Source organism: Gallinula chloropus (assembly GCF_964237585.1).
Source record: "Gallinula chloropus genome assembly, chromosome: 4".
NCBI lineage: Eukaryota > Metazoa > Chordata > Aves > Gruiformes > Rallidae > Gallinula > Gallinula chloropus.
The window spans coordinates 24,291,228-24,312,945 of NC_140088.1; the positions used below are offsets into that span (position 1 = coordinate 24,291,228).

Genomic DNA, 21,718 nt, shown 5'->3' on the forward strand with positions numbered 1-21,718 from the left:
GTTTCTCCTGGTGAAACTGGGGTGCGCCGCGGCACAGCGGGGGGAACCGCCGGGACGAAACCGAGCGCCAGCCCCAGAGCGGCCCCAGCTGCTTGCGGAGGGCGGCGGGCGAGCCGGGGCGGGGCGGAGGCGGCCCCGCTGACCCTTATTAGGCTGCCCGCGCTGCTGCCCCAGGCCCCACCGCTCCCCCGGGGCTCAGGGAGAGGGGCGGCTGCGGCCGAGGCTGAGGCTGAGGCCCAGGCCCGGTCCGCTGCTCCTCCCCCTCCTGCCTTCCTCAGCGGACGCGTTTCCTGAGGTGAAGCGGTCGTCACAAAGGAAGTGACGCGCGGGCGTCGTGACGCGGAGCGCGAGGCGAGGTGATATAAAGGGTAGGCGGCAGCAGCCGGAAGCGAGCGGAGCCGAGCGGCGGCGGCGGGGTGGGCTGCGGGCGGGGGCAGGCGGGCGGCCGGCCGGCATCGCCTCTGCCAGGCGCGGAGGGGAGCGGGGAGGAGCAGGGCAGCTGCCTCACCCCCCCTCCTTCCCCAGCCAGCCATGGATTTCCACAATATTCTCATGGTGGCCTCGGAGCAGCAAGGGTTGAACGCGGTGCCGGTGAGCTCGGGGGTGGCCGGGACCGCCGTGGGGCGGGGGGGGGGAAGAGGGCGAAGGAGCGTGAGTCCGGGGCACGGTAACCTTTAGAGCCCTTGGGCCGGCGGCCCCCCAGTTTGCCCCTGGGAGGCGGCTCCCGGCGGCTCGGGGCTGGGCCGGATCGTGCGGGGGGCCCGCGTTCCCCTCGCGGGGCACCGAGGGTCGCGGTTGGGCCTCTGCCCCTCGCCTCGGCCCCGCCTGGGAACCCGCCCGAGAAGCCCGGTTTACGGGCCTGGCTGGCGCTCGCAGAGCCTGCCCGGCCAGCCTGGGGCCGGGCCTTTCGCCTCGCCGGCCGGAGGTCTGCGCTTCTGAGGGCTGGAGGAGCACCCTGCGCGCGGGGGGAGGGGGCGAAGCGGGGCTCCTTCTGTCAACAGGTCTCGGCACGTCTGGAGCTGGGAAGGGGCGGCCGGGGTTGGCGCCTTCTGGCCGCCTAAAATACTGAGGCTCTGAGAGCGAAGCCGGTGGTGCCCGGGAAGGCAGTGGTTGTGGTTAAAAGTCGGATAAGTCCTTTTGTTTGCTCTGAAAACAGAAGTCTGCCACGTTCTCAGATGCGGGTCGGAGACAAAGAATGACAACTTTTGGATGAATGGGCTGCGTTGTCCAGCACCTTTGTATCCATTGCTCAGGAACAGCCTGCCACAGCTGTATGGGGATGACTGGTCAAAGGCTTATTATGAATATTATTCTGAAGTCTGTATTTCAGCGGTTTGTATTTTAACTCAGGGTATTGGTTCTATGTCGATTCAGTATGAAATAACCCACTTACTTAGCTGAGTGAAGTCTGGCAGTAGGAAGGGCCTGTGGCCTTTGGGAACATCAGTATATTGAGTTTCACCCCTTTAGCAGGACCCAAATAATAAGTTGTGTGTGCTTATTTGGGTTAAAAATATTTTCTTTGGTAGGCACCAGCTAGGGAGATACTTTTTCTGTCTGTTCTTTAACCCAGTGCCAGAGTTCTGTGTTTCTAGGATTAGTTCTCTTAAACCAGTGTAAATGAGTGGCATCTGCTTTTAGCATAAACTATTGGAAAAACAGGAGGAGCAGAGTCTTTAGTTCTGACACTGCTGAAGTGGAGATGCTCAAGAATTTAAAGTATTTCAGTCTCACTAGTAAAACTTTGTTCACGTTCACTAATGTTGTGACCATTTGGTTTTAGGGATCAACCATATGGTAGATGTGCGTAATTCATCTGATTCCATCTTGTCTTAAAAATCTTATTAAATGTCCTCTTGCATATTTAGCATGTTCATGTCTCCAGCTCTATGAAGAAATATGATTTGTAAGATAAATACAAAAAAATCAAACCTATAAATACTTCAAGATAGTTAAATGTCTGGTTTGTGTTAAAGCAAGCTGTTCTACTAAACTGTTACTGGGTTGTTGTAGCTCTTGTTTTAGATGTTTAAAACTTTTTTACCTTCTTAGTTTCTTTATGCAGTTTTGATGTAATGTACCACTACTTTTTGTCACTAATTGTTGCAAGTAATGATGATTTGATAAAATATGTCATGGTGGAGAGAGGCAATCCTACTTGTCCAATGGATGAAGGGTTTGTTCTTCCTCTGTTTTTAGAAAAGGCAGGATTAGGATTTGCTTACCTGATTAACTCAGAGTGAGAGTGTAAATCAATCCATAGCTGAAGCAGTTTGGGTTCCTGCCATTCTAGCATGTTAGATGGTGCAGCTTTTAACTGCAAAGTTGGCCTTAGTCTCTGAGCAAAAGTGGAAAGGCACTTGGCACTGTTTGAGGTGATCTGCAGCCTTGAGGCTTCGAAAGAGGGCCTGTGGAGCTTTTCTGATCAGTGGACATCAAAGTATCTCTACTAGATTAAAGCTAGTACATAATATTCTTCTTATATAAAGATTTTTTATTAATATAAAATATTTGTAATAAAAATACCATGTGGGATAGTTACAAAATTTGCTGGTATGTAAAGTTAACAGACTTATAGAAATGTTACTTCCTGCATTAATCAGCATATCCCTTGAACTTCCCTTTCAGGAGTTTATTTTAAACTTTACAGGGCACTAAGCTGAATATTCCATGCCTGTTGTAATGAAAGAATAACATATGCAAGTAATACATATCTCAAAAGGAGAACCTGTAGAAAAACTTTAAGAAATAATATGGCCTTGTATCATAAAAGAGGGACCTGTGTAAGATAGGTATTGCATCATGCCCCTGTAAAAACAGATCTGCTTGTTCATCTCCCCGTGGAAATCCCGATTCAAAAGGAACACTGCTGAAATCAGCCTTTCAGTGCCCCATTAGTTGCATCAGGTTTTGTTTCTAAATAAACCAGCCCATATATAAACTAGTGAATAAGCTATTAATGATGCGCTAATAATAATCTTTATAGCAGTTGCTGAAGAGAGCCCTGGTGTCCTCACGTAACATTCCATAGGGGGCTTTAGTATTGGGTGCATGTATCTTGTTACATATGTTCTTATTAGCAGCTCATTACATTTCCAAGCTGATCTTGCTTTAATTAGACAGGATACCAATTAGAAGCTGTAATGCTGATTTCAGTAACTTTTAAATACTTTGTATCACTCTCTTTTTGTGAAATGAAAATAATGTGTTGTGCCACGAGTTTTATGTGACGTAATTGATGCAGTGAAGCACTTTGAGATGTTTGTATGGAAGATATTCTTAAAAATAGGAAATTGTATTGCAGTTGTTTTTAAACCCTGAGCATAGTTGGAATCAAGTCATTCTTTCATTTCACCATGTTTCTATTGTCAATGATTTATTAGAAATTATTTCATGTAGCTCCCTATTCTTTTTTAACTCTGGGTGAATCTTTTGGTATACAGAGCTAACAAAAAATCTGATTCAGAGTAGTGATTAACCACAAAGAGGTCACCCCAGACTGAAACTGCTTGTTATCCACGTCAGCACTTGCTGAAGTCTCGTTTTAAGTCAGACTACTACATAGTGAGTAAGAGTTGTTACAAAATAGTCTCCAGCAAGTTGACAGATACAGGTAGCTACCAGAAATTATTTGTGAAATAAACAAGTAGCAAAATCCTGGAGTTTTTTCAGGAGGCTGGGTGTGTTACAGAGCCTGCCCATGACACTGCAGTCTGCGGACTGTTGAATGCTTGCCCATAGGCAAGAGAGAGCTGGAATGTACAGGCTGCTGTTGTCGAATCAGGTTCCTGTTTGGTTGTGTGCATTTATTATGTGATAAAAACTTGTCTCAGAACAGGCCCTAGGAATGCTTTGCACTATATCTGCATCCACAGGAGGAGGATGCAAGATATGCAGTGTCAAAAGCTGACAAGGGGTGAGGAGGGCTTGTACTCTCAACGTGACTGTATGTGATAGTTTGGTCCCAGGCGCTTACAGACACTGACTGAAACGTAAAACTGTGCCTCTCCTATTCCTGGTCTCTCTTTGTGTAAGCAGATGAAAATGGGGATCACAATATCACTACATGAAGGAAAACATAAAGTATATTTTTTTAACTTTTAAAATATTTTTTACTGTGTGAAGCAATATTTAACTGAGGAAATGTCTGCCTTTTCCTCAGCTAGTGGTTCAGCCTGGGCATTGTGACAGCACTTGCAAAATATTAAGAAAATTATTTTTGCACTTTTAGGAGTAAAATGTAGAACCCAAATTGTTTTTTGGAGACAAGAACAGTATGAGCTGACAGCTGAAATACTCTTTATCAATAAAGCCTTTGCCTTGGTAGGGGCTGTTAAAACCTGAAGCAAATCAAACAAATTTAAGCGTGCTTGGGTATAACTAGATATCAATAACAGTAGTTGAGATTAGTGTTATGTGAATTATAATATAGTCTTAACTGCAGAGTGAGGTGCTGGTAACCCCAGCATGATGCCTGTGGAGTGAAGGGTGCCAGGACTGTAGTAGATGCCTTGGAAGTGTGAGCATAGGATGGCAGCAGAGACCCCTGCACAGTTAATACAAACAACCACTTAGTGATTTGGAAAGCTGCTGCTTGAAGAACTAGTGTTAGGGCAGGTGGCGTGAACAAGGATGTGCCTGTGCCTTACCTGGGTGAAGGAACTGTTAGCTGATGTTATCAGAAAGTTATATCCTGAAGAATATTTAGAGGGGAAATGGGGACTTCTCATTGGACAAGGTTGCATGTCTGGTTGAATGGTAAGCAAGAACAGGAAGAATGTTGTAACATTGTATGGGGGTCACAACTTGCCAGTGAAAAACAAGCAAACAAAAAACCTCACCCTGTGGGAACCTCTGCAAGTTGCCTGTACCAGATGATAGCTTAGATAGGATGGTATTTGTGTTGTGTCTGCAAGCCCATAGCAGAAATTTAGTTGCACAGATGCTCTACTTGAGAACTGGGCTTGGCAAAATTGATCACTCGTATCTATGTTGCTACCTGTGTCAATATTGATCCTTGATAAAGGCAATACTATTTATGTTGCTTGTAGCTAGGTCTAGTATTTTATCTAGACGTTTCGGGGCTTCATTTGGATGCCACAAAACTTAGAATTATTTCATAAAATCTTTGTTACAGCCTAAGAGTTGGTACTTCCATGCTCATGTCAAAACAGCTGCAACTCTATCAGGATCATGTGCTATGTTTAAGTCAGTGATTCAAGAGCAGATGGCACAGTTAAAACTTGTGCCCTGGAGCTTGCCTGCTGGCCAGGGCTGGCTACTAGCTACTGGCACTCTGCATTTTAGGGATGGATGCCTTATTTGTATGTATATAAACTGTATCTGGTGTATATCCCTCACAAGTCAGCATGTATGTGTGAATATATAGGCGCATACAGCCTGGTGGGTTTTTTATTAGACATATACCTATCTCTTTAACCTTTTTGATTTGAGGTATACTATTCAGAGAAAAATCTGCTACCTTGTCAGTCATGTAACTGCTAAATAGCCCACTGAAACAGTTCATTCTGGCTGCAAGTGGAAAACAATTAAGGTTTTGCACTATGATGGACTCTTACTTTTAAAGTAAAAGGTCAGATTCAGGGACAGTCAGTTCCTGGGTGGGTTATGGCAAGGTTTGCAAAAGAAACTAAAAACCTCAGGAGAAGTATTGCTCACTTGTAGGAAAATAAGTGTTATCTCTTGAGGGCACACAGCTGAAGACAGACACTTCCCCAGCCTTTTCCCTTTGGCACAAGCAGTACCCACTTTGTATATTTCAGCAGAGTTCGGTTAGACCTGACCTACCTTCCACCCAGAGAGGTGACTGGTGTTTACAGCTGGAGTAGTGCTGGGTTCTGGGAGCAGCTTCACCTACTCTCTGAAAGGAAATACATTTCCTTTTCTCTGTTTGAGTTAACCAACTTGGCAATAGCTGTAAACAGCCAGAATAGCGCAGGTGCTGCTTGGATGATGAAGTCCCTGCATTGTTTTGCCTGGCTTACCTGGAATCTGATGCATCTCCATTTGCACTGGAAGTAAAACACTGTAGCAGTGTTTGTGCTTGGTTCAGTGCTTTTAAAAAGAGTAAGCTTAAGCTGGTTATTTTATGCTATTTCTAAATAAATGTGAAGAAAACGTTTGTCAACATCAGTAGTGATTCACAGTACAGAAATTGGGTATTTTTATATATATTTAGCTATGTTTTCAGTTCTTGGTTAATATATTGATAGGAAGACTTTTAAATCTTGAATTTTGCACAATTTGCCACATTAGTGGCAGTGAGAAAATGTCATCTTTGTTAAGCTGCTTTTTACAAACCTGGTCCTGGACTGTCAGTTGTAGTGCAGCAAAACAAAGCCTGAAAACTGCCTCTTCATCACTTTAATTCTTTATATGGCTTCCTAACAGGATAGGTCAATCTACATTTGTCCCTGCTATTTAGCAGTTTTGAAGGGCACTCCCTAGTCCTAAAACCTTCAGAATCACAGAAGCATTTAGGTTGGAAAATAGCCTTAAGATGGGATCCACCTGTATCCTCTGCTTTGAAAAAGGTTTTGGTTTGTCTGGCTTTAAAACTTCTGTAGAAATTGAATAATTAAACCAAGCTTTGTCAAACTAGGGTACCAGTGACAGAGCATGACTTGGTAAATGAGCTTGAGTGTGATGAGGCAGCATGTCTGGTTTTACTGCTGCAGCTACACAGATTGTGTATCTTTATAATTGTGCTGTAGTGAATTCAGAAATTAAAGGTGACTACAAATAGCCATTACAGTAGCTGCTCTTGGAGCAAGTCTTGGCTGCATTTTAGGTAGAATGAGTCTCCAAATCTTGCTGGATGATGCATGTACATACATGATAGTGTATGGGTTTGATCCAAAGATCTGTTCATGTGCTGCTGTTTCTGTGGATTAGAAATGAAAAGCAATGAAATCTATAGGGACCTATGCTACTAGTTTGCCTATTTTTGCTTCTAAACAATTTGCTTGTAAGTATCTCTATGAAATAATTTTTTTAGTTAAGGCTCATAAGGCTATATGAGGCTAGGAAGATATTTTGGGGTATATTAACTTGTGTGGCTTTTCTTATTGTTTATATTTGTGGCCATATTTCTCAGCTCTTTCATTTGGTGAGGATCCTAACCATCCATGTGGAAGATTCTGGGTTTAGGTTATAATCTATTTGCTTACTACTGCAATCCCAAAAACCCCCCATAAACCTCTCAAGCTTCAAATAAAAAAAGAAAAAGCCAGCTCTAAATGTGTTGTTCTGCTTTCTATCTGCTTCTGGGTTTAACTGGCTTCTAATGTATTTGTCTTTCAAAGCATCTCTCTCCTTCTCATTGCTTTGTTTCTTCTTTAGTCTGTTTTTGGGAAGAAGACAAAGCCTTTTGTTTCTTTCTGTTTTATCATTGTAAAGCCCAATCTGGTAGTTGGCACACTTATGGAAGGTAATGCCCAAACAGGTGTAGCACACCAGCACTAGTGTTCACTAGAGATCCCAATAAGAGAAGCACTTGGACTCTTAACATAGAAAAATAACATTTTCTGGAGATAACAGGAAAAGGAAAAAAGGGCACAGCAGAGAGAGCTTTACATCTCTCCAGCTGCTGGAACCCCAAGTTGTGCAGCACTGGACAGGCATCTAGGCATGTCAGTGGTTGCAATCATGAAGAACTTAACTAACTGCTCATCTGCTTTGTGTAGGTCTTTACTCCAGCACCAGGGAACGTGAGGGATAGCTCTAAAGACATGTTTGCCAACAGTTACAAAGCACAACATATTTATATGCTTTTTTTAGCACATTGTTCAAAATTGCATAGAATGCTTGCTTCCTGACATTCACAGTGATTGGCTTTCAGTTACCTCACCTTACTTATATTCTTATTTTGCAGAAATCATTGGCTAACTTTACTGATTGCTCTGAATATGAAGGGTGTGTGTGTGTGTAATGATTAGCATATTTGTTATTTCCTGCAAGTCATTATCATGTGCAAATGTCCCCAATGCATGCATAGCTATGTTGAGTGGGGGTCCTCTGGTGGTTGTTGATAGCCTTTTTCACTGTCTGCTGATTGAACCCCATCCTCATGCACACTCATTTCATCTTTGGCTGATCTCCCAAGCCAAAACCAGTCTTTTCTGGTACCTATTGTTTTTACTCAAGGTCCATAGCCAGTACCCATTGTTTTAATTCAGAGTCCATAACGATTCAATAGTGATCAAGGCATGCACCATCCTAGTTACCTATTCCTAAGGGCTTTAACTTGCTTTGTATTCTCATAGCTACCATAACTCCTTTAAAATCAAAATCATATTCCAAATTAAAATGAAAATAACCTAGAATTCAAGCTGTTATTAGGGTGACTGCAACAGGCATGGCAAGCTGTGCAAATCCTGTCTGTAGTGAGGATCCACCAGCCTTGTAATCTTTAGAGCTTTTATAGGATGTTCTTGGAAGTAATTGACTCTGTTTATAATTTCTGCTGTCAAGCAAAAAGATGTTTCATGAAAACATTCTGCTTTGCTTCAAGATACAATGAGTGTGAGTGTTGTAATTGCCAGGCTCAAAGTGAAGGCTCTGTATTCTGTCACAGTTAGTCTGCTGAGTTCATCCAGTGGTCTCAATAATAAGTATGGTAGAGTGCAGGCCTGTGCCTGTTCAGGTCAACTGGTATGCAGATCACTAACTCCCTGATGTGCAATCAAGGTTTAAGATCAATGCAACAGGAACTATAATCAGTTTTGCTGACTTTAGATTAACATACTAATTATGCTTTTGAAGTCACTTCCAAGATTTGGAGTAATTCCATTTTTTGATTGAATAAGATAACCTGACACTAAAATGAGTGTCCACAAAAAAGCTGAAAGCCCTAACAGACCTGTAAACCTGCACTTTAGGATTACACAGGCTGTCAGCTTGGGCTGTAGTCTGCTTTTACTTTCTACTTGGTCAAAGACTAAGAATCAACTGAAACATTTGTATTCCATTACTGATGCAGCTTTTACATTCCTTCTAAGTCTAGTACATATTATTCATTTATCTTGGTTTACCCTACCTGTCCTGGCTTTCCAAAGAAGTGAATGGGAAACACAGAGTATTCCCTTGTCACAGATAAGCAGAATATGTCTCATTCAGGAGGAGCAGCAATATATTTTGAGATAAAATAATATTTTGGTAGAGTTCAATAAGTTTGGCAAGGGTCACCTAATTAAAAACTGCATAGAAGAATCATACCAAGGAAAATTCTGAATCACTAGCTTGACTTTAACTCAGAGACCAGAGTTGCAAAGAGTAAAGAGGGCCCTCCCATTGAGTCACGAGGTTGAGTGGACTCCCTTGATTCTGAACTCCTTTTGGAGTGTGGCTGGATCCAGTCTTAGTCTTTGCTAATGGCTTATGTCCAATGGAATTAGCCACACAGTGTTTGTAATAGTATTGAATAGCCATGTGGATTAGTAATGTTTCATAATATTAATTCAGTTTGCCTACCACAGCTCTGTTGTGGGTAAAGGATCAATCTCTCTTGGGTAAGGAAGGATCTTGTAGTCCCAGGTAATTGTGAGAAGTGTCCCTGCTCCAGGACAGAGTGACCTGGCATGCATTCCAGCTGCAGTTCAGGGAGAGCTCAAATTGGGCCTGTCCTGTAGGTAGTATTTATGGGGTGAAGTAGTTGGCTTCTAGTCAGTGGTATAGTCAAGACAGGTGTCTTTGTAGTTGTGGTATCTTGTTCTGTACCTTGGTTATCTTCCACTTCTGAGTTCTGAAACTACTTTTCAAAATATTTCTCAAGACACCATCACTCTATTGTAGACGAGCCAAGGGCATTCTGGCTTTCAAGTTCAGCCCAAGGCCATGGGGCCTGTTGCTCCTTAGCCTGAAACACTTGACTCCCAGCCATACTTGTATCTGTCACATCCCTCAGCTTCAGTGGGAATTCATTGTTTAACTTGTATCCTCTCTGCGCTTAGTCAAGTACATGACTGTTTTGCAACTCAGCTTTAAAAACTTGAATATTTTTACATTTTGTAACTTTTCTGACATATTTCTTTGCTCTTTGCAGAAAAGGTACAGTTTGGCTGTTGGTCCTCCTAAAAAGGTTCCAAAAGTCAAGGGTGTAGAGTCTGCAGCAGTGCAAGCGTTTCTCAGGCGGCAAGAAGAAGAAAAAAGAAAAAAAGGTAACAGCCCTAAACATTTTCTGTGGGAGACTCTCATTGCCTCTGTGAGACCTCATCATCTTATTCAAAGCTTTGCAAATACAGCTATGCATCTGTTTCTGAAACTTAAACACGTAACTGATGCTGAGGGAAAGCCAAGAATAAGTAAGGACGATGCATGCTTTCCAAAGGAGTTAAATATTAATCAGCTACACTACTGTTTACCACTGGAGATTAACAAGTAGTTAAGATGAATATTGCAAGGAACCATCTGGACTTTTGGTAACCTAACTTTGAAAAGCTTTATCTGTGTGAAAAAAATTATAGCTTACTTGAGCCACAGTTTTTCCACTGTATTAGATTTCCTTTAAATAGTCCATAATATAAACTATACTGCATTACTTCTGGTGTTAATGTTTTAAGGTAACCAAATCTTACGGACTGGGTGGCCCAGGGTATGTATTCTTCCTCTTCTGAGCCAGTCATGAGCCTGCCTCTTATCCCTGATACCAGGTCCAGCCACAAGCAAGACTGAGCATAAATTCCCCATTGCAGTGTGTGCACTCACACTCTACAGTAGCAGCCCTTGACAACAGAATAACAGAGGCAGGGCATGGCACCTTTAGAGGCACCCACAGCATGAGCAGCCCTATCCATTTTTTTAGTTTTTGGTTTCCCTTAGTCTTCCTGGTATTTGGCCCCCGCTCCCTTGGTCTCTCCAGTATCTGGCATGCACACCTGGCATTCTTATCCTATTCACCAGTTAGTTCAGCCTGAACTTTGTCAGCAGACCACACACAGACTCAAGGCAGGTATTTTATGCATAAGTAAGCTCTCTAAAACCTGTTGAATAAGAATATAGGACAAACTGCAGAGATAAGGCACAGGGCTCTATCAGGCAAACGTAGCGACCAGCAGCTTGCTTATCTGTGGCTGGCTGCTTCTCTCCCGTACACCCTTCTACACATACACAGCCTGTATTCCAAATTTGCCCCCCCGATATTCTTTGATTCCCTTTCCTCACTTCCCTGAAACATCTGACAGTAAATTCTGTACAGTCTCAAAATTCTCTTGCTCAGTCTCAGAATGCCTTCCATTACCCAAAGAATCCTACAAGTCCTGTACCTCCTCATACAGTGATTCTCCTCAGTTCACAGTGTTCTGGAGAGCTGCTTCGGTTGAATCACCTGGTGGGTTTTGCAATAACAGCATTTGACTTAGTTTGTTGGAGTAACTGATTCAGGTGGGTTAGCTTGCCCTGTTGTTTGACCTCTGATCACTTTCTGGTCCATTGTGAATAGCTGTTAGACAGATATCTTTAAACAACTGTCCTAAAGGGTTTGTCATTTTGGAATAAACTGAAATAACTAGTGCTCTTGCACAACTTTCTCCTGTTTTCTTTTACAGCACTGGAAGAAAGAAGAAAGAAAGAACAACTCTTGGCTAGACGTATTGAACTGAAGCATGACAGAAAGGCAAGAGCTATGGCCTCACGAACAAAGGATAATTTTTATGGCTATAATGGCATTCCTGTTGAAGAGAAGTCTAAAAAGAAGAAGGCTTCTGAGAACGTGGCTCAGGCCCCAGAGGCTGAGTATGTGACAGAAGATGAAACTGAGCAACTTGAATATAGCCAGACTGAATCTGAGCATGAGCAAGAAGAGTATGAAGAGAAACCATCCAAAACTGCAGTGAAACCAAAGGCACCTCCCAAAAGTGCACCAGCACCTCTGAACTTTGCGGAGCTCTTAAGGCTTGCTGAGAAAAAACAATATGAGCCAGTGGAAATAAAAGTTGTGAAAAAGGTAGAAGAGAGACCCAGAACAGCAGAAGAACTGAGAGAAAGGGAGTATTTGGGACGCAAAAACAAAAGAGCAGAAATGCATAAGAGGAGTGAGAAGGAGATGAAGAACACAGGGATATCCAGCTCTTCAAAAAAAGTGATGTCTCAGAAAGAATCTGTACATGCAAAGCTCAGTAAAAGCTCAGTCGATAAACATTCCGCCCCAAGAGGCAGTCTGTCCTCGTCTGTCAGTGGTGCTGATAAGAAATCCAAAGCACCAGCGCTGACTGAAAAACATCCCCGGTCATCTTCCTCCAGATTTGAACAAATGGAAAAAACCTCACAGAACGGCTCCTTAAAAAATTCTGCTGGTGGCAGCCATAGTAAATTGCCTGCCAGTAGTATTGGAAAGTCTGGCTCAAGCTCTCATGTGCCACCCTCAAGACCAGCATCCAACGGGGCTCAGAGGCTACCATCTGCTAAAGAATCCAGCCTGAAAAAGTCTGCTCACACAAAACCAGGAAATGCTGCGGTCCTTCAGCATGGCATCAACTCCAATGCAAAACGGTCAGGCAGCAGCTTAGGCAAAGGAGGACCTGGACATCCAGGTGGTGGTTCAAGTGCAGGACCTGGACGACTGAGTAACAATTCTGGCACTGGACCTGGAAGGCCAGGAAGTGGTTTAAGCCCAGGAACTGGGCGACTGAGCAGTAGCTCAGCTGCAGGACCTGGAAGGCCAGCTGGCAGCTCAAACACAGGATCTGGGCGACCAGGCAGCAGCTCAAACATGAGAGTTGGGAGACCAGGCAACAGCTTGGGCACTGGACCAGGAAGGCCAGGCAGCAGCACAAACGCAGGACCTGGGCGACCAGGTGGCAGCACAGGTACAGGACCAGGAAGGCCGGGAATCAGCCCGAGCACTGGACCTGGACGACCAGGTAGCAACTTAGGAGCAGGACCAGGAAGGCCAGGAATTGGTCCAAGCACAGGAGCCAAGCGACCAGGCAGCAACTTGGGAGCAGGACCAGGAAGGCCAGGCATCAACCCAAGCGCAGGGCCTGGGCGACCAGGTGGTGGCTTGGCTCCAACTGTAAAACCCAAGTGTACTGTTGTATCAGAAACTATTTCTTCTAAAAACCTAGTCACGAGACCTAGCAATGGACAAATAAATGGAATGAGATCTCTTCAAGGGCATAGACCTGGGTTTCACCCACAAGGTATGAAGTTCTGGAGCAAATATTTTCACTTGGTTATTGTTTTTGTAATTGTATGAGGTCACTAAGTGTCTTTGACAATCACAGATGCAGTTATGCACTATTTTGTTTAAGTCCTTTGCCTTTTTCGGAGTGTGTTTAACAGTAAATGCTTTTCAGCTTTTTATTTACTTTTACCTTTCCTCATGTTCCTTGAAACACAGGCCTGGGTTATGAAGTATTACATGGAGTGGGGGGGAAACTGAGCAGCCTGTGATAAGTACCAAATAAGTACCTAGAAAACCCTGTAAAAGAGCAGAGTCCTGTCTGGTAGCTTCCTCAGAATGTAGTTGGTAATACTGATATGTAATCTTCTGTATTACAGGGGAAGTATTTTCTTTTACTGTGTTTGAGAATTGGTAGTTAAACTGAGGCAGAAGTTTTCCACCTTTAAACCTCAGAGCTGTAAAATGGCTGTGTCCAGGGTATAGCAAGGAGAAGTAATGTTAAATTAATGTTATATTAATGTTGTCAACGAATGATTTTTTCACTCTCCTGTTGTTCAGGTCTTGGAAGGCCACCTATTAGCTACAAGAGACAAATAGATGATGATGATGATGAATATGACTCTGAAATGGATGATTTCATTGAAGATGAAGGGGAACCCCAAGAGGAAATATCAAAACATATTCGGGAAATATTTGGCTATGACCGGAAGAGGTAAGAAAAATATCAACTTTAAGATCCTAAGTGCTGGTGTCATAAAACTGGGTTTGCACTGCAGAAATGTAACAAGTATTAGTTGCTTCTGTGCAGAAGGTTTCTTGAATTTTCATGCTGCCTTCCACGTTCTTCTGGGGAGCAGTAAAAATTTGATGCAGTAGGACATGGTTGGAAAACAACACAGCCTCTTCAATGTCTCACCTGTATCATTCACAGCAACTCTTTCTATTATTGGATGTTAAAATACTTTCTATAGCAGTCTGGAGTATTTGAGAATTCATCAAATGTAACTGCCTGAACATGAACTGCTAAACGCAATGATAGCTGTTCTGTAAGGGGATCTAACTTGGTATGGCTCAGAACTACTGGAAAATAAAGGCTTTTATTTGGCTTATTTAAATACTTCCTCTTTGACAATAAGGTATATGAAAGCAAGCCTTTTAAAAGCTTAGATTCTTTCTAAACATCGAAATCTTTATATGGCAAGGTAATGATTCTAAGAAGGGATGGGAATTCATAACTCAAATGTACATTATCATGTTTTAGTGCTGAAAACTAATATTTAATTTCCAGATACAAAGATGAAAGTGATTATGCCTTACGTTACATGGAGAGCAGCTGGAGAGAGCAACAGAAAGAAGAAGCTAGGAGGTATGCACTGATTTATGCTCAGATAGAAACTGGGAAGTTTGCCCAAATCATGGGGCTAAGTTAGAGTGGATAATTACTGCTTTTATAGCAAAGGTAAACAAGCCTTAAACATCTTTTAATAAGAAAGCTCAGATGAAGAAGCCAGCCAGTGGTGGGTATAGTAAATAAATCTTACCTTCATTCTCACACATCACAAATTTTGCTTAGAAAAACCACAACAAACAAAAAGCACGCTAACTCCAAAGCCAATGTATGCCCAAAAATATTTAAAAAAATATTTAAGAGTATTTTTAAATTTCAGTTGAAATGCTAAGCCTTTAATTTTTTCCCAAACATCACAGTATTCTGCTAATTCAGGACTAGAAGGAGATTTATTTGTCTTTATGTACAGGTGTTTGTGTGAATTGCTGTTATTCAGATGCCTTGAGCATTGGAAAATTTTGTCTTGAAAGTCTCCTTATTCCTGGAGAACAGCTGGAGCTCAGGCAAAGCTATAAAGAGGAAACAACTGGAATTTTACAGTGATACTGCTGTGGATGGACTTCTTTGTTCAAGTCCTAGAGTGAATTTTTAGCTGGGTTGAATACCTAGCTAGCTCTTAAGTGCATATACTAGCACATAGATCCTTGATGTGTTTATTTCTCTTCTTAGTTTGGATGATTGCAGTTTCCTGAACTAAAGATGACTTTGCTGTGCTTGTTCAGGCAAAAAGTCCATTTTAGAGCCTGTACTGGAGTAGTTTAGCCCAAAACAATTGAATACTTAGTTGTGTGGCTGCTCCTTTTGCATTGAGGTGTATGCTACGTTACCTTTTATTGCCTCATAATGAACTATGGATGCACAAATGCACTTGGTAGGACTGCAAACAAGGCAGTAACTGATGATGAGATGGTAACTTTGCCATGCCCATTCCTAGCATCAAACCAACAAGAATATCCAGCCCTTACTGAAGAGGAGCTCAGTGATTGCAGATACTATTTTAATTACTTCCAACATACTGACCCCTTGGAAGCTGAGGAAATTATACAGGGATGTAGATAGAACCTGCTGCATTAGCAGAGCCTCTTCCATGAGCCTGTTCACAGATGGAATTGAGGGTACAGCAGTGTTGTGCTTGTAGCTACCGGAATGGCGCCTCCAGCCAGGAAGTTGCAGTGACACATCTTGCTTCTCTACTGCTGGACATGTCCATTCTCTCCCTTAACAGTGCCAAGGGTCTAGGTGGCTCTCAGTCCTGTGATGACCTATATGTAAGAGTCAACATTGCTAAGAATTGATGAATGTGTTTTGGCAGCTGCTTTTTGGGGGAAAAAAGACCTTTCATATTAATCAGGGTTGTCCTTCCACAATCTTGATTTTTTTTTTAACAAGTTTTATGTCATCTTCCCTTAAATCTGATTCTAATCTAATAAAATCTTGAGTTCTTAAAGCTGTATTCTTGCTAAAATTAAAGAAATTATGGTAGGTGGTCTACATATTTTTTTTTGCTAAAATAATCTGTAACATTTTTGATTGTTTTTCTTGGAGGGGGGCAAAAGTTAAACTTCATGTTTCTTGAGTACATAAAGTATTTAATCTCCTTTGGCAGCTTGAGACTTGGTGTTCAGGAGGATTTAGAAGAATTGAGACGGGAAGAAGAAGAATTAAAACGCAAGAGACAGTCCAAGAAGCTGAGGACACGTTAACTGACTTATGGTGTTGACTTTGTTCGTGTTTCTGCTACCCTCTGCCTCCATACATCTCTTACTCTACTTCAGTTTCCATTTGCTTGCTAGAGGCCAGAAGAATATTAAAGGGATTAAAGTACTGAAAAGCAAGGCTTTAGTTTGACCTAAATAAGATATTTATTTTTAATACTTGCCAGGGTTGGTTTTTTATGAAGAAATTAATGCACTAATGCATATTAAATGGAGTAAAATTAATAGATGTTTCCACTGATTAAACCAGTTCAAGATGCCAGCAGAAATATTGACTAGCTATGCACTGACTCAAAACTGTGTGGGCCCATATACCAGTAAACCAATTTTGCATTTACTTGGGAGGAATAGGGTTCTTGTTCCCTGATACTTCTTGAGACTTGGAGAAATTGCTTTATATCCCACTGTCTCCCAACTTGAGCCTCAAAGTATTGAAATTGTACAGAAGCAGCTTGGGTATAAATTCAGCCGTTGTCACAGATGTTTGAAGCAATAAGTGAGTAAGTGCTGCATATTTTCTGATTGGAGGACCCTTAAAAATAATTAGAACCTCTTTATTCCTAAAGAGAAAAGTGCATGTCATTTGCAAATTGTACCGTTATAGGGATGGCCAAAATATGGTGTTGGCTTTTGTGGTGTTTGGAATTCTAATGCAAATCTGACTTGGTATGATGAATGCACACCCTGAGAAACAGGAATTGTGGTGTTTGTATGTAACTTGTGCTTTTGGGCTCAAGCATATGCTTGGGGGTTCTTTTCCTGCCCTGTAAATCTTCACATTTGTTTAACAGCTTCTGCTGCTTTTACAAATTGTGTATGGTGCACATGTTTTTTCTTGCATTAAACATCCGATGTGTTAAATGATTTAAAATGTGAAGCAGTCATTTCTCTAGTTAGGCTTACTTATTTAGAAAGAACATCAGGATTAAGTTTTGTTAATGTATTTGCAGCTCTTTCAATATTAACAATTTCATGTTAACTAGTTAATACTTGTGATTAAATTCATCAAACCAAAAATCTAAAATGTATAGCAGGAGAGTTAGTTCAGTTACCGTAAAGCCCATATTTGCACATTTTTTTCTATCTATGCACTCAAAGACTGTTTCAGTAACTGAATTTGTTTACAATCAGCATAGGGTTCATGTAAGCCTGCAGTTGTACTGAGAGTCTGAATCTCAAATCTGGCCCTACATCTATTTTAATTTCCCCAGGTTGCCCTTCAAAGCTATCCAGCATCACTGCTCAGCTTTGCCTCAAGCTCCAGGACTCCATTGATAGTACCTCTGGCCTCAGCCACTGAAGCTATTACGTTGTAATGCTAGAAGTAGCTGATGTACAAGAAGGGCTTTGGGTGCTTGTTGGAGGTAGGGGCAAAAAGTAAAGGAATGAAGTAACCTTGTAATAAAACCACAAAGGAACCTTCCCTATCTGGGGCTATTCTTAACAGTGCTGCTTCTAGGAAGCAGTTCAGATAGCAACCTGTAAGGAGCAATCTTAGAAGCTGCTGAAGTTTAAACATCTGAATCTTAATGTAAGAAAAAACAGATTTGCCTTTTTAAGATGTTTTCTGTCAACGGTGTAGCATTTCACTGCCTTGGTAAAACATTGACATGAGTAAGCTATTGGGATAGATACTGTAAACTAATTCAGTATTAGCTGACAGGGAGCCCAGATGAAGATGCCATTCTAGCTCCTGTGTATTTTTAACTTTATTAACTAACAAACTTTCTCAGTGTGTGCACTTGAGGCCATGCAAGATGGTCACTGCTTGTCTAGAAGTGTGTTGTATCCACTCTGCTTCATTGGGACCATACAAAATTTTCTGTAGTAGTTCCTAGAATTATCCATTCAAGATAATGAACACTGGGACCATGATCGAGTTACTGACTTTTTTTACTACTTCACTCTTTTTAGCTGGAGAAAGGCTCCAGGTCTGTCAACCTGGACAGCTATGTCAGCTGTGAGCAACTTCTGGCCTCATTGGAGAAAAAGTCTCTTCCAAAGGTGGGGGGGGGGGAAGAAACCTAATTCAATGTTAGTTCCATTGGGAATTAAATCTGCATTTCAGATAAATATAGGTTAAATAAAACCTGAGAACTTCACTGCTTTATGACTATTTAACCATGCAAGATCTGTCAAATTTCTTAATCTGCAAAGCACTTTGTCATTTCTCTTTTCAATGGTGACTGGAATGTACTCTGCTAGCCTCCCTAAGACGCTGTATAACTCCTCCTTCACACAGTGATCATTGCTTACATGTTGTCTGTTTCGTATGACAATTGTTCAAGGACATATTTGTGATTTTACAGTCCAGAAGTACTTTCTCTTAATTGGCATGGGATGCTAATGGTTTTCAAATTTTGTACAAATGTTCGAGTTTTAATGTGTTTGCATTTGCTGCATATTTGTAAATCAGCTAGGAAGGAACTAAATTATTTTTCTTAATCCCTGACCTTGTATCCAAAACCATATTTACCATATGCCAGATTAATCTAACGAGGGTACTTCAGTACTTGTCCAAAATGCATCCTTATTGGAGGTTAAGAAAAGCTGTAACAATGCTTATATTGGTTAATGAGGATCTGATGTTAAGCTAATGATTTAATTGCATTTAATGAAATTCTGGCTTGTTTTTTAGATTTTAATTCACTGACAATGTGCCTTTTTTACTAAATTGTGTCAAAAAAAAAAAATCATGAATGTAGGAGTATAAAAAGGTTGATCGTTTTCTTCTATCTCAGATTCTATATCCTTAAACTTGATAGCGTGCAGTGACATACTTTTCATAAAACCCTTCCAGGTCTGGCTTTGCACAATTACAGTAGCTACTTCTTTACTGCTAATGCTAAATCAAATGAAGGGCACTTTCTATTGATGACTACTTTTTGACAATGTCTTGTATTTACACTTGAGCTGTACTTCACTTTACAGCAATGTCTTTTGGAGGCCAGGGTTTTGCATATCACAGGAAGCCTTAGTGTGCAACTCTGTGCTGTGCTTTAAAATAAAAATCTTTCAAGAAGTATATGAGATCTCTATGGAAATCTGGATTTATTTTTGTGTAAAGCCCAAAATATTGTCCAGGAAAACTAATTTTCTATTTTTTTTGCATTTTGTAACATAATCTAGTAGCCAATGCATATTTCTAGATAAAGCATATTTCTGGAGACCAAAACATGTCAGAAAAATAAATATATGGAGAGACTGGTATTAAAATTGTGATGAATGTACCTCTATTTATTTTGGTGAGTGGGTGTGATGCAATATTAAAGTGTTAGTGTGTAAATAAGGGTACTTCTAGTTTTAGCCTTTTTTTCCTTTGGGGGATATCATTTGTGCACAATGTCTTTTTACACAATGTGACAAATCAGGTTAAAGACTGGTACATACCATAACTGTTTTCCAGTGCTGTCAAGAAAGTGTATACTTTTGCACACACCAAATGGATACAAGTTTTGCAGAGTTATATATACAATAAATTACAGGCATTAAACATTTTGCTGCTATTTCTTATTGGTTTACTTCATGCAATATTTTTTCAGAACTCTTTCTGATGGCTTCCTCTGAGCAGTCACATGAAACAGCTGAATCTTCTCTTGTTCTCATGCAGCTAGCAAGAATGTATTGAAAAACTGAGTCACCTAAGCATTCAGAAAAGATCTGAAAATTGTTGGCATCTCCCACAGTTCAGGCTTGTGACACTAGGTACATTTGGATGTGTGTGTATCTTAGAATTGCAGTATACACAGGTGTGCTGGTTGCCTTTGATCCCTTATGTGGAGTGTGGTGTTTCATCCTGCAGTTTCATAAACAGGGCATTTCTCAGATTCTCTTACTGTCATGTAAAGAATCTGAACCTCCTTGATTGCTGTCTCCTGTGGAGTGGGTGACTGCTTCGGCAGGTGGAAGTAAATACCAGTGACTGCTTGACTAGCTAGTGCTGTGACCCACCTAAATGAGTACAGGCTGCCCTGCCTAGCCTTTGAAACACAGATGCTTGCTAATCTTATGCTTAAAAGTCATATTGTAAATTAGTGCTTAATCAGGGTCCTGCCTTGTTTTGAAGCCATGAAATCTTACCTTCTTTGGAATTCCCTTGACTCTTAATGTAGCTTAATAGCTGTTATCTGTCATTAGTTCAAAGCAAATGTATTCTGTTCATGGGGAAGGTGATTCTACAATGAGTTGTTAACCCAGCCAATAAAGATGTCCTCCTCTTTGAATCAGTTTTGGAAAAAAAAAACAACCCAACAGACCCCACCAAGAACCCACAGGTTTCCCTCAATTGAGGTCAGTTTTTAGTTGTAACTTATTTGAAATTACATTTTAGTTCATTTCAGTCATACCAAAGATATCACTTTCTTACCACTTCAAAGACCTACAGAAACATGAGGCTAGGGATCAAAAAAGCCTCTGACAGATCATGCTTAACATACTTTGTGGGATGAAATCAAAGATGATACTAGAGGTTTCCTGAAGTAATGAAACACGCCACTAGTTTAGTCCTAAGTTCTCTGTCCACAACTAATGAATGAGTTTATTTTACCAAACCATCTGGTGCTTAAATGGCTTTGAAGATTTTTCTCCACTCCATTCTTCATGTGAGTCTTACATTTTTACCTATACCCTTTTCCCTGCACTGGCACACTGTGCATTTTTTTTTTTTTGTATGCTGGATGCAACTTCTGCTCAGTTTCTCAATGTTCCTCAGAAAAGGCAAGTATCTGAAAGCTGATACCAGTTGACAATTTAAAGAAAATAAAGAGCTTGTTAAAGGAGTGACTTGAATTTTGAGTTGAAAAACACTTGTGTAGCGTCCCAGGCTTTATAGTGCGATTGAATGAGAACATACTTGTGCACACAGAGTGTAAAAGAATGCTTCCCTTTATACATAAGGTGTAAGTGCCTTACACGTTCTCCTCATTGTGTTTAACCTCCTTTGTGGTGCTCTTCATGAGAGGTAAATAGCTTCCTTGAATGATACAACTAGGGCTATATGATGTTTGTTTTGGATCTGTCCTCAATTCCCTATTGCGTTCATTCTCCATACCAGCTTCTTCAGCTCTCCTGTTGCACAAGTACCCTATGGTCCCTCAACACATCCAGTATGTCAGGAGATTTGCCCACGCAAAGAAGGGGTGTATCTGTTAGTGCTACACCTGTAAATTGACCTGCTCAGAAATTGACAAAGGACTCTGCTTACTGTGTTTGCACAGGAGGAACACTAATAGGAGTCAATACACTTTATCTGGTCCTCCTCTGGTCTTGAGATCTCTACAGTCGTGTCAAATGGGTCTGTAAATGATGCATTGACAGGAAGTATGATCACAAGGTGAATCTTCAGAGTCCATGTGGAGTGACACACTGTCATTAACCCTCTTCCCCCAACCGAAATGAGTGAACCAACAAACCCTTTATTAACCTGGCTTTTCTTTGCTAGCTGCATGTACAAAGGGAATGTAATGGTGGCATCATCTAGTGTGTGATGTGGCCCAGGGCTGCAGGGAGCCTTGT

At 41.4% G+C, this 21,718-nt stretch overlaps 1 protein-coding gene across 1 annotated transcript; it reads left to right on the top strand.

Moving 5' to 3' along the window:
• Positions 1-446: 446 nt before the first annotated feature.
• Positions 447-17,069, top strand: SPTY2D1 (SPT2 chromatin protein domain containing 1). The gene is made up of 6 exons (XM_084263425.1): positions 447-591; positions 10,064-10,178; positions 11,565-13,157; positions 13,700-13,853; positions 14,430-14,507; positions 16,096-17,069. The coding sequence occupies exons 1-6, from the start codon at positions 532-534 to the stop codon at positions 16,190-16,192; spliced, it is 2,097 nt and encodes a 698-aa protein (XP_084119551.1). The 5' UTR covers positions 447-531; the 3' UTR covers positions 16,193-17,069.
• The last annotated feature ends 4,649 nt before the right edge of the window (positions 17,070-21,718 follow it).

Excerpts from the sequence above, each read along its gene's own strand:
- SPTY2D1 (XM_084263425.1), top strand. The coding sequence starts at position 532 with ATGGATTTCCACAATATTCTCATGGTGGCCTCGGAGCAGCAAGGGTTG. Across the intron at positions 13,158-13,699 it reads ACCTGGGTTTCACCCACAAG|GTCTTGGAAGGCCACCTATT; the intron begins GTATGAAGTTCT and ends CCTGTTGTTCAG. Across the intron at positions 13,854-14,429 it reads TTTGGCTATGACCGGAAGAG|ATACAAAGATGAAAGTGATT; the intron begins GTAAGAAAAATA and ends TTTAATTTCCAG.